This window comes from Rhinatrema bivittatum, chromosome 14 (assembly GCF_901001135.1).
Source record: "Rhinatrema bivittatum chromosome 14, aRhiBiv1.1, whole genome shotgun sequence".
In the NCBI taxonomy this organism is placed as follows: domain Eukaryota; kingdom Metazoa; phylum Chordata; class Amphibia; order Gymnophiona; family Rhinatrematidae; genus Rhinatrema; species Rhinatrema bivittatum.
In genome coordinates, this window is record NC_042628.1 from 5912093 (window position 1) to 5925370 (window position 13278).

At 42.8% G+C, this 13278-nt stretch overlaps 1 protein-coding gene across 3 annotated transcripts in view; it reads left to right on the forward strand.

The window, feature by feature from the left end:
• Positions 1–8149, forward strand: part of B9D1 (B9 domain containing 1) — a 34884-nt gene extending 26735 nt beyond the window's left edge. For 2 of the 3 annotated variants that reach the window (XM_029576900.1, XM_029576901.1), the window contains 2 exons: positions 2539–2606; positions 5394–8149. In XM_029576900.1, the coding sequence (XP_029432760.1) occupies positions 2539–2606; positions 5394–5521 (196 nt within the window). In that variant the 3' untranslated portion in view covers positions 5522–8149. The remainder of the gene's footprint in view (positions 1–2538; positions 2607–5393) is intronic. The other variant, XM_029576903.1, reaches the window with a different exon arrangement.
• The last annotated feature ends 5129 nt before the right edge of the window (positions 8150–13278 follow it).

Here is a 13278-nt window from a genome sequence, read left to right on the forward strand (position 1 = left end):
CCTGTTAGTCCTGATGTCTGAAACAGTGAATAAATCAGAAAATCAATCCAGGCACTCCAGTAGATACACTAAAGTTAATCAAACCTCTGAGAGCAGTAAATGCTTATAACCTTACAGCCAGTGCTTCGGTTCTTTACAAACTTTCCCCAGGGCTTGCTGATCCATTAGAAAACAAATCTCTGGTTAAATACCTTATCCAAATGCTCGCCCTTGGCATTTGATGTCATAGGGTGGCAAATAAGTCACACCCTGGGCAGGGCAAAGATGACATCGTGGGCAGAAAGCTTTGGCTTTTCAGGGAGAAGGCTCTAATGAATTAGATTCGAGCAGATCTCCATTTTTTTAGAGCTATTTCAGAGAAAAAAAAAAATAGGGTCGAAGTCGCTCCCTTCATCCCAGAAAGAAAAAAACAAGAGAAATTTTGGTCCTCAATGTATGTAGCTGACAGGAAGAAGAGAAAGTACTTACCAAGGGAATTAAATGCCTGTCTAATAAATCTGAAATTGAAGCTGGTATGTTTAAATTTGAAAGACAGTTCAAACTTAAATCCTTTTTTGTCATAAATCACAAGTAATTGGCTCAGATCTGTAGGTGGGAAACGATCAAGGTGATTTAAGATTGAAGAATTCTTTTATTTCACCCATCAGTAACTCAGCAATTAATACCCTTGGTTGCATTGGTTGAGAGGGATGTAGATGTGTATCAAAGGAAAACCAAACAACGGTATATTATAATCTGAAAAGCTGGGGAAACGGGCCCTCTATTCCTCACATAAAGCAAGCCCTGCTGGCATAGGGAGGGTGCTAGTTTTCAGAGATCAGGAGACTGTTCTCATACCAAAAGTAGATGGGGATGTGACAGTACTGTAGGAGAGAGAGAGAGAGAGAAACGTGGGAGGTAATAGGTTCTCACTTACCCAGGACATTTATCTACTTTTATCCAAAATTTGTAAAAGTTTAAATGCTTCTGCCCCAGTTGCTCAGTATTATAGGACAAATCCCCAAGTTCATTAAAGCTACTTGTGATTCTCTTCAGTTGCAGGACATTTGACTGAGCGTAATGAGATGGCCGCTTACTATGGATCTTGAGCTGTGCAGAAGTTAGGTCGTACAGACATGAGAGCCAACCTTTTCTCGGATGTGGGATTACACAAAAACTAGTTCAGATTTGAGAACTCCTATTTATACATTTCTGAGGCAGCAGTGGGATCTCATCTGGCTTCAGTTTATGTGGCTTGCCTTCCATGATTCTTTTTTTTTTTTTTTTTTACTCCTTTTTAATTCCAACTCAATCGGAGCTTTCACTCACAACTATCTGGGATTTTGTCCCCCCACTTTTATATCACCTTCCAACATGTAGTCCAATCATTGCAGGGATGGCCCTTGCCTTCTGGAGCCCTGCAGTCACAGGCCCTGAATCCAGCCACCAGGTGTCTCCTCCAGCAGTGCCCATGAGTCGTTCTCTGGGATCTGTGAACGCTGCCTCCGCAGCACCCCCAGCTCCGACCAACTCAGGGACCCTCTGCATGGCATTTTCGTTAACATCCTCTTTGTAGCTCTTTGATTTTCGCCTTCCTTTATAACAGGTACTCACTTTACTGTGGAGTCAGCCATGGGCACCTGACTTTGGTTAAGTCATCAGCAGATCAGGGAACGTTATTGGCTATGATAACCCGATTGGGACAGTGCTATCATGTGTTTCAGTCCCATTGCTGTCTGTGCGTGGGCCTTCAGTTTTTTGTAGGCAGGTGCTTTATAGCGTCAGGTTTCCATAGTAATCCGACAAATCACATGGACAGAGCGCAATACAGATGTAGGAAGAAGAGGTGAAGGAGAGCACGTGGAGAAGGCATTTAAACTGCCTGCAAGCTCTGAGGGAAGTTTATCATGACCTAAAACCTCCCATAATGTGATAAATGTATTTAGTGGTATTTCCAGATCGATGATTTTCTTGGCGTGCTGCGGGTATCATTTTTTTCTTATTTTGTTGTTGCTTTTTTGCACCAGTGTGCTGCTGCCTTGATCAGTTTCTCTCTGAAATGGTGGTCAGCTGATCAGGAGCCCTCAGAAAGCAGTAAATTCATTATTTTCTGAAAAAAGAAAATGGGCAAGTTATACAGCACCATACAAAAGAGGCTTCATGAGTGCAAGGTTTGGAAAACTGACCCCTTGATCTTCTTGTCTTCAACTATTCTCAGTCCCTAAATTGTCATCTGAAACTGCCCCTGAATTTAGCCTCCTAATTTATATTCACATGCTCAGTCCCAGTCTGTTAAGAAAGAAGCTGATGCAGGCTGCACACTCTCTGGCGCTTTCATCCCTCCATAAGTGGCTTGTTCCAGATAAATCAGTGAGAAGTGGATGTAAGTCAAAAAAGCAACAACATCATTAGAGCCCTGTTTCTAGAGAATGAATGGTTTTTTGGGCTGGTTCAAGTCTGAAATCGTAAAGAAAATGTCATCATTTGTCAAAACTCTGCTCTCTGTGGGAATCTGGCAGTGCCTGCTAGCGTAAGGACCTGTAACGTCTTTCTTTTCAGTTGGTTCATGGGAAGACGTCCGGAGTTCACAGATCCAAAGGTGGTGGCACAGGGAGAAGGAAGAGAAGGTACTGTGTGATTATCTGAAGCCGTTTTAATTGTTCGAGCTCCCTGCAGGCTGCAGGTGCGCGGGAAGGAGGTTCTCGGGGATGCTGAGCGTGAGAAGCAGAATCTTTACCGAGGGAACAAAGTAGCAGGCGTTTCAGCTGATTCTCGAACGAACGTGAGTCAGGGGCCTGCAACCTGAGGCTCGACTCTTTGAGTACCTACATGTGCTTTTCCCTCCCAGTCCTGGCAGAAGAAGAGACCCTTACAGACCAGCAGCTGCAACTCTGATACAAAATAGGGGCTGAAGCAGGCGGTCCTACAAGATAACCTGCACTTTACTGGGACACCACAGGGTGTCCATCTGCAGTGAATGAAGGTGATAGCAGCAGCAGGCTGCAGGAGGATCAGCACGTCTTACCTGCAGCCTTAGGCTGAAGCAGGCAGTCCTACAAGATAACCTGCACTTTACTGGGACACCACAGGGTGTCCATCTGCAGTGAATGAAGGTGATAGCAGCAGCAGGCTGCAGGCTGCAGGAGGATCAGCCCGTCTTACCTGCAGCCTTAGGCTGAAGCAGGCAGTCCTACAAGGTTACCTGCACTTTACTGGGACACCACAGGGTGTCCATCTGCAGTGAATGAAGGTGATAGCAGCAGCAGGCTGCAGGCTGCAGGAGGGATCAGCACGTCTTACCTGCAGGTGATGGGTGGTGCGGGGGTAACCGCTGAGAGAACTGCAGATCGTAGTTGGGAAGTGCTGGAGCGCAGGGGCTTTTGGGTGGAAGAAGGTTGGGAGTAGGGAAGGTGCTGTAAGGGCAGCGGGCTGGGACTATTATGGAACAAATACAACAGAAGAGATTTATTACTGTGAAAGGAATGTAATTCCCCCACACAATTTTCTCTCTTTCTTACATCCATTACAATTCGCTTGTCATATGTTAGTATCCATTATGGTCTGTGCATCTACAACATGGGGACAATAATTAAACTCCCCGCAGTGCTATCAACAGCGAAGGCAATTTGCCTTGCAGGGTTCTCACTAGAGATGTGAATCGGAACTGAAATCCGAACCGATTCTGGTTCCGATTCACATCTCTAGTTCTCACCAATAGCTTTGATTATTGCCAAAAGATTTCCCAGGCCAGACTCTGTGTTCTTCTCTTCCGACACCTGATCCCTCCCTGGGAACATTTCTGCACTAAGCAGGTAAAGGTGTGTGTCTTGCGATGCAACATGCGGAGAGGGGGACCATATCCCTGGGGAAAGTCACCCTCCAGGTAATTTATGCAGAAAACTAAAATGGAAATGAAGAATTGGAAAACTCATTCCTAAACTGCAGAGCTTTCCCTGTAATGCAAAGAAGCTCCAAGGGCATCTCCTCAAGCTCAGTAAGAAATGCCATCCCGGAAAAGATCCGCAGGCCATGAGGGTATCCGATAGGGGTAATGGTACTGGACCTGCCTGCAGTGGTGGTGCGGCTGCTCTGGGCTGCTAAGAAGATTGGAGTAGAAGTGGCAAAAAAGAAAACAACCATTGAGCAAGGGGAGCCTGGGTGTTTTAGACATTAGCCTTGCTGGCTTTGCTGGCTGTGTGGATTGTTGGAAACCTTTATACTAGCACATGGTGCTCTATTAAACATTGGTCTGGTAATAATCATCATACAGGAAGAGGACAAAGCTTGAAATGGCCTGCCAGTAAAGGAAAACTGAGGCCTGCTATGAGTTAGGTACCTGGTGCTGAAAATCCCCACCCCCATCACCACCACATTTTAGGTTTCTAAATTTACCAACCTAAACGTAAGCACAAAGCCCTAGTAAATTTTCAGAAAGGCCACTTCAGAAGCCCAGCCCCTTTGACCCTTGACCTTGGTGAGGTAATGAAGTGAGACCTATATGTGTAGATTTGCTTTCATTATTGCCTAAGAAAAAAATTACCCACAGAGATTTGTGCCTTTGTCTGCGAGTAATTTTCTGGACAAAAGACCACTCTACCCCCAAGAGCACCTTTACAGACCACACGGGGGCTTTTAGCCAGAGTCAGATGGAGAGAGAAGCGGTCCGAGCTCTGATTTCCACAGGTGAAATGAAAGCACTTCCATTATTACAAAGTAATAAGGCAGAGGAGCTGTGAATGGCTTCAGTTTGGGAAAATGATTTGACTGCTCTTAGCGTCGTCTCCGCTAGTCATCGGCCATCATTTTGCATTAATTAAGGGTTGCATTCTCAAATATAATTGACTTAAGTGCAGACTTGGTTTTGCTTAAATAATAAGAATTTGCTTTTGTTCAAGGCCTCTCCTTTCCTAAAGCGATGATTTTTCCTTGGTTTAAGCTCCCTGTGTGGATCTGATTCATCATCGCACCCCCTGAAGTGCCCCATTACTAACAGAATTGCTTCTGTAAAATCTCCGTATTCTCCACTTTTCGCACTGCAATTGAGGGGCTGTGTAAACTCTTCCTGTGGAAATTCTGAAACTTGATGCACCGGATGCAGAGCCTTTGCTTTATCTTTTCTTTTTCTGGGAGGTGGGAAGGGTTTTTACTGCCTTTGGTGCCCGACCGCAGCTGCATCAGTTTCAGAGGGATAAGGGCTGGATGAAAATCTGAAAAATCCTGATTTCCACAAAAAAACTCAAATTGGGGAGAGAGGGGTTTGGAAAGTAACTGTGCTGTGCTGGAAGACATCTCTGAAAACCCAAAGCCCCAAGCAAAGTTTCTGAATATTTTCATGACATGGTGAAACTTCCAGTAGAAGAAGCACATTCATGTAGATATCATAAGCTCATGTCCTTCTCCTCTCTTCTTTTCAGTAACCAGAGTGAGGTCGCAAGGCTTTGTGACTATTTCTTTCAATGTCGTCACCAAGGATATGAAGAAGTTAGGGTACGATACAAGTCCTGCTGACATGCAGAGCCCAGCAGTAGCGCCCTACCCGTGATATCTGCTAGATCCGGGCAGCAAAGTGTCTCAATGTGTGATTATTTCCAGAAATTATTTGCAAGAATGAGAATATTCACTGAGTTCAAGTGAGGCTTGCATCAGACACAGATTGAACTCTAACTCTGCCTCTGCCACCTGCTTGTAAGGAGGATTTTCTGTGAAATATTGTTGTATGGAGCGTGGCGTGGGAGACCGTTCCTGGGCCAACCTTCCACTCCAGATCCATCAAGTGCCCTTTATAAAAGTCATTTTTAGTGCAGCTCCGTATCCCAGCATTATTTGTTCATTAGAATTATTTTGCTGTTTCCATTGTTATTTCTCTTCAACTTTGATCCTTAGAGGCATATAAGGATGAGATGCAAAATCAAAGGGAGACTGTAAGGTTGGGTCATTGCAGCTTTTAGTCAGCCTTTAATGTGGAACAGCAGCTCTCCTGATCATTTCTGGAAGTATGTGTTCATTCTGCAGAAGTGAAATGTAAGCAGTCGGGAAGACATTTTCCATTTGCATTTAGAGAGAACATCAGTTGCCATTATATTAACCAGTTTTAAGTCAGACAGCCAGAAATAATCAGTCAGGGTCCATATGGATTCCGGGGTAGCACTGGGTTTTGAAAAAAAAAATACAACCATTGGCAAACTTGTGTACCAAGAACATTGGAGGCAGCGGTGCAGGATGAGTCATTCATTACTGCTAACTGTACAGTCAGCTGGCATGTCCATGCAAGGGCTGAACTTTAATAGAACCAAAATTGCTTATTGCAGAATTACTATGCAAAGATTTTTAGATGACTCACTTGGTAGCTGGTAACATTAATCACTCTGATTTCTGTTTCATATTTACATTTCTCTGAAAGCTGCTGCTTAGATTTGTGTACTTGGGATATGTAACATCTGCTGAAGAGTGGATTTGTTTAAAAATAGTAAGAAGAATACTTGTGTGGTGCTGTATGGTAAGAAGTCTTCAGAGGGATGGCCGTGTTAGTCTGGTGTAGCAGAAATGACAGGAAACGACTCGCCAACTTATTAAGGCAGGACAGAGATGCATGAAGAGATGGGTAAATGGTGTTAAGAGTTTGCATTCAATGAGCCCTGCCCAAATGACCTTGCAGTCTTAAAAGGTGAATTTTTAAAACATTAGGCATAAAAATTAGCATAAGTAGCATCTATATTTTATAAAAGTCAAAAATGTGTGTATTTTTTCATTTTTACATGCTTATAAGAGGCAGTCTAGGGGCGTTCTCTGGTGGGGCCAATACACACATAAGTTGTTATTTTAAAAGACACGTGTGTGCATTTTCCATTTTACTTGCAGATTTTTTATACCTGCTAATTATCTGGCATAAGCGATATTAAACAAGGTTATTGTATAGTCCTGAATGGGTAGGAGATCTGGGGGAAGTTCAGGCTGAAGAACCAGGAAGGTCCTTATGACGAACTAGTGAATTAATTAGTAAAACTGGTAAGTTCCTTGATCGCATGTTTTAAAATTGGCTGACTTGCGTGTCCAGATCAGGTCTTTACTTTCATGCGTAAAATATATGCATGTATATTTTAAAGATAGGAAAAGCACACGCATTCAATGCATCGATATATATTCTTTCAATACATCGAATGTAATTGTGCATAAGCCAAAATATACGCATTTGTTTCGAGGTTGAGATATGCGTATTTTATAAAACACGTATATATCGTGCACACGGCTTAGAAAATACTATGGTACAAGAATGTGTGGCCATCTACACGAGTATATGCTGGCACGCATAGTTTGTGGGTACCTTTGCCAATGGGAGATAAAGTGACTCTCCCAGTCACAGAGAGTGGCAGTGGCAGAAGCAGGGGTTGAATGCTTAGTGTCCTGGTTCTCAGCTCATACCTCTAATTATATGGGAATTAAGAGTATGGCCATTACTAAAGAGTATATTTTGAACAGATAAGTACTAAGGCCTCCATTCTTCAAAGTTTGGCAATGTACAAAATATTACACACAAAAGTAAATCTCAAGCGTGCTGAATATCTCCCTAAGCCATGCTGAGTATCTTTTTATCAGCATCAGAAAGAGTGCCAGATTGGCCAGATCCCTTCACAGGCTCGGAAAGTTTGTAGAACTGAATTGTATGGACTAAAATCCATTTGATTCATCAAACTGCACTGCGAAGCAAGAAAGCTAAGAAACAATAAATTGCCTTTTTGATGAATCGAGCTAGTATGGTTTCTTTAAAGATGTACATTTCTCATTTCAAGGTTGAAGCTTGTTTAATGCTGTATTAAAATCACATTTCTGTAGTCTTTGGTTGCCTGTTCAGAACATTTCCTATTGAATAATTCAAGACAAGTGCTAAACAATTCTTAAATTTTTGGAAAGGTACTGAGGCCTTTGGAACAAGTCCTGAGAGTCCTGTATGAAGTTTTGTTTTGTTTTCTAGGTTCATCTACTATTTTTGTTACGCATGAATAAACAGAAGCCGATATGTATAAAGGACAGCATTGCAAAAAGCACTCCTATAAATACAATAGCTGAAGTTGATGCTCTTTTAATATAGTTTGTCTTTGATCAGTTTTATACTTTTATAAAAATGCTAATTTACAAGCATGAAGTTTACGTTTAATAAACTGATTTCCATGTATGTTTCTATCCTGCTTTCCTCAAAGAAGACTGAGAGCTGTTGGCAACATCGTTATGGCATGCAATTAAGGAATAGCTCCGCATTTGTGTCCATTTGTTTGCCATGATGACTGTGTTGTGAATACAAAGATAAGCTGCTCTTGAAAAAAGCAAAAGGGGACAAAAAAGCAGCCTTCATTGAGTGACCCCAAACTGCAAAATGGAATAGTCCATTTGGTGTGCTTTCTTCCACAGAATCACTTAAGTGGGGAAACCAACTGCTAATCATTGTTGGAGATGGAATAAGAATGCAGTTTTGATCCCTTTTTGTAAAGTCTCAAATAAAATAGTCCTGGAAAAACGAAAGCACCCAGTGGTAGGAAGCAGCCACTCAACAAAGGCAATTGAGAGGAAGGAGCAAGCTTCGGACACTCATTGCTTGCACTGCTGGTTTTCACAAAATGTTTGCTTGAGCAGGGGAAGAGCCAGATCCGTCCTGTCTTATGGGCTTGACCCGTGACAGGTCTTATTTGTACAGAAAGGGATATCCAGCAGTGGTGAATTCAACTCTGATGAAAGCTTGCAAGAGTTCCTCTTCACTGGCGTAATTTTGAGACTGGCAGCTTTATGAAGGGCCGCTCAGGATCACTTTCTCTGCCACCCTGGTACGCTGAGATCCTGACTATTATGCAGAAGGATTTAGGAAAGGGTCTAGCTCCTAATTCTCTCAAGGTGCAAGTCACACCCTTTTGTGTTTTAGAGGTTGAATTCAGAGAGCCTTAGTGGCTTCTCATCTGGATGTCATTCGTTTCTTGAGAGTTAAAAAGATTCCTCCTCTGTTCAGAGCACTGGTTCCCTAATGGGACCTTAATCTGGTCATCAAGGTTCTGGTATATCTCCCCTTTGAATCCAAAATACCATGGCTGGAGCTTGTACTGCACTCAGCAATATTAGTATGCACACGACAAGTGCACAACGTCTCTTCTTGGTCAAAGTTATACATTTATTGTATCAATTCATAGACGGCAACTCCACATGTATATAAATCAGTCTTTCAAGGAGTCCCCTGACACAGACCCCGTGTTTCGCTAGTCCGGCTGCGTCGGGAGGGACAGAATCTAATGCCACCAATCTGTAAAACACAATAGGTATACATCGACCAAACGACCAAAGGGACAGCCATGAAATAATAGACTGAGCATTACAACTTAAAACTTTTAAACATACCGGTGTTCCAGACTGTATCTATTCATAGGGAGCGCACATATCTCACTACACAGAAGGGATTTAAACGCTGACATGTATTTTGGCACGAAAACCCGCGTCAAACAGCCAAACGGAGCTCAACACATAACGATCAGACGGAGACTCAACCCATACACTCAAATAAAAGTGTTGCCAGCAGTAATTTTGTTATGGGTTTGACAGTTGCTTGGTTTTGAATGTAAATATTACTATCCATAAGATAAGGTATGGGGGTGACCTGCATGGAGCGACAGATACTACCATTAAGAGAAACATGGGGGTGACCTGCATGGAGCAGCAGATACTACCATTAAGAGAAACATGGGGGTGACCTGCATGGAGCAGCAGATACTACCATTAAGAGAAACATGGGGGTGACCTGCATGGAGCAGCAGATACTACCATTAAGAGAAACATGGGGGTGACCTGCTTGGAGCGGCAGATACTACCATTAAGAGAAACGTGGGCGCGACCTGCATGGAGCGGCAGTTACTTCATAAGAACCTTGCTGAGCAGACTGGATGTTGCTGTCTCCAGTTACGGGTGCCATAAATTTATGCATCTGGACTCGTGTAGCAGGACTCAAGGAAAGGAAAATATCAAGTAGCAAATTCCAGCACCTCAACTTTCCATTCTATAATGTAAATATCAGGAAGAGGATTTTTGTTCTGTTGGAGATACACTGGCCTTTCATGTCAGCAATGCCTCCTGCCCTGTAGCTTACTAAGACATTTGCAGTTTGTTTTGTGTTACTGAAATAAGCAGTTTTTATGTCTGTTAATGAGTGCCAGGCCAAATAAGTGCTTCCAGAGGCTCCCACCTATTGATGAGAGGGCAAACATACAGTAGATAGGAAAAAAGTCCCGTTCTGAAGTCACTTCTGGACTACTTTTAGGTAGTTCCACAAGTAAAGCAATATGTCCCAGCACAGCCCCTGATTTCATTCCAGTCAGAGACTGTGGTGTAGACCAATGCCTATAGTTTTCTCTGGAAAGAAAAGAAAACAATATAAAAGGGAGACCACTGGAGTTAATGGATTTGGGGTAGAGGCAAACAAAAGCTGCATATCTAGGAGGCGAGTGGCTGGCTGTGGACAGTATAGATAAGCTCTGCCTCTGCATCCTTCCAAATCAGGTTTGAGAGCTTGGAAACAGCATGAATAGCGGCTGATTACCCCCTGTTAGAACATGGAACAATCAATCCTGAATACTGTTCCTGTGGGTGGGAATCGTATCACATTTTTCGTATACAGGAAAGTGCGGGAGCAGGTAGTTTACCTTCCTGGGATCAGAAAAAGCACTTTTACCTTTGAAAGATAATTGAGTGAAATTCAGCATTTTTATTTTATTTTTTTGCTTTTCGCCCTAATTAAAGCATTTCCAAACTTGAGTAGGCTGTAGAAAATTGCAGTCGATGTAGCTGTCTTCTTTTGCTAATTTGTGCTGTATACTGATGAATCCTCTTAACGTACATGAATCTAAAAAGTCATTCTTTATTAAATTATATTTGATTGGATGGATTTTTTTAATACAGTAAATAGAGCAAGAAGGTCTTCATTAAGTTGTCATCTGGAAGCATGGGCCAGATCTGAATGATGCACTGTGGCCTTTTTTTAATCTTCAGATGGGGTTGCAGCTTCATTAGGTGCCACAAGAGGCTTGATCCATTCTTGAAGGGTTTGCTGGATATTTTATTGGAAAGCATATGTTTTGTGAGGCGCGACTCCCTTGCTTTTTCCACCCTAGATCTCAATTAAGCTTTTTGCAAATGTCAAGCATCACAGAGCTCAGCCTTCTAATTATGTGAAGGTCTTGTGCTGGTGAAACGAATAAATCCTCGTCTGTTGCCTTCTTATGAACTCTGTTGATACCCGATCTCTGGGGCTGTAGCATTGAAGAGTACAACATGAAAGGGCGTGAGCTAAGTTTCAGTAAATACGTCAATATCCACATGATAATAATAAACCGTTATCCCTCTTAGAGCTGGATTTTCTAAGGTTGCAGACCTTAGAGAGTCCAGCGGTAGGGGGCGGGGGGGGCCTGCGAAAGCCGGCAGCCATCGCATCACTGCGGTACGCTGGCTGCCGGCTTTCGCACCGAATAACTACACCATAAAAGGTTCCTTTCACGTGTGATATGCTTCGAAAATGACCCCCGTACTGTTATAACAGTTTGCATTCATAACTCCTACAGCTATTAGTAAGCTAACTTTCCAAATCAAAAGCGTGTTGATTAGGAAACTGAGTAGCATTAAAAAAAGTGACAGAAACCATGCCTGTGCATCCCAAAGCAATAGAACTGTTTCATTAGCTCTTCAGTCTTCTGCAGTGCTACATCAGGTAACACAATGTGGGTTTTGCTTTTTCATGCTTAGCACTGGCATTTTACTGCAGGATTCACAGTCCCTTCCCTATGCCTTACACAGAGCTGAGGAGCAGCAGGGCTGCCTGGCAGAGAGCCAGCTCAGGAATTGTACTTGGGGCCAGGAAGGGTTCCAGAAGGATCCCTGGTGCATGGGCCTTCCACTGAGGACTGATGCAGCACTGAAAGGGATATAAAACTTTGGAGGGGGAGGCATCCCCAGGTGGTTGTGAATAAAGGTTTAGCCTGCCAGATCCTAACTCGGGTTCAGATTGAGCAAGAAACCCAGCAGAGAAGGGGAGAAACTTAAGTCAAAAAAAAAGGGTTAACAAATTAGAGGAGAGACCTTTCTTTTTTAATAACAATATAGTTGTGCTGAATTTTGAAGCTGATGGGTGGAAGGATCATGGCTCTCAGAAGCTAAGCTAGTCACAAATGTATTAAATTAATGCAGAGCAGTAGCAACCCTATAGCTCCAGCAATAAGCATCGCCCCCTAGGGGGCACCAAGGCTACTGCAAAAAAAGCTGTTTCTCACATCCAGACAGACCTAAGGGTCATTTGTTTGGGACCAAGGTCAGATGTTTCTCCATATAGATTATGAATAATAAGTGCAATGGTTTAAATTTTAAAAAAGAAAGAAAGAAAGAAAACCTACTGGAGTCCTAGCTCATGTTATGCTGTGTACAGGGTGAGGGTGCACTTTTTCACTTGGCCAGAGGGGCCAAATTGCCAGGCTGTGGCCGTGCTGGGCTCCTAGATCTTGCCACATAGAAAGAAAAAAAAATCTCTCTGTATGTATGTTTCATCTGGTGCCCTGTTCATGCTGGTTGAAATACTGGAGGCACTTTTCTAACTGCTCGCCTTAGTGCAAAATCCACCTGTACTTTATACCGGGCTCTTTCCACTTGAACTTCCAAAGGGAAACTGTGCGAGCCCTTTCCCTTTGAGAATTGCTGTGGATAAAACGTACCTGCTGACCCTTGTAACTGCTTTTCCTGTAGAAGTGCACATGTGGATTTGAAAATGGGATCCACGCCCCTGGGAACTCCTCCTCTTGATGTGGGTGAAAGTCTTCACCTTGTGGAAGACCCCATAAGGCGGGCACTTCTCATAGCGTTAATCCCATTGAAAATTACCTGTTTATCTTATTAATCTGCCCTAAATGGTGTGGAAGAGGACAAAAGTCTGATCAGATTGCCTGTGAGACATGGATATTAAACTGAATTCTCTCTGAAAGTTTTGTACATTCTGGTTATTGTAATCTCAAAATGTAATTTCAATATAGAAAATAGAAGGAATGTGATAGAGCTAGAATTGATGCCAGCTTGCCTCTGGAATGGTGGCCTAACTACCGTTATTTAATAGCCTAAAATGCATGTGGGTTATTGGAGTGAAATGGAGATTGTGAAGTCTTTGTGAAGTGCTTATGCTGGCAGCCTTGCTTTTAAAAGTTTTCAAATTATCCTCTCCACTGTTCTCAGCAGAATGCCATTCCCTGACCTTTCTCAAATGAATTCACAACCGGAAAAAAATAACTTACTTAA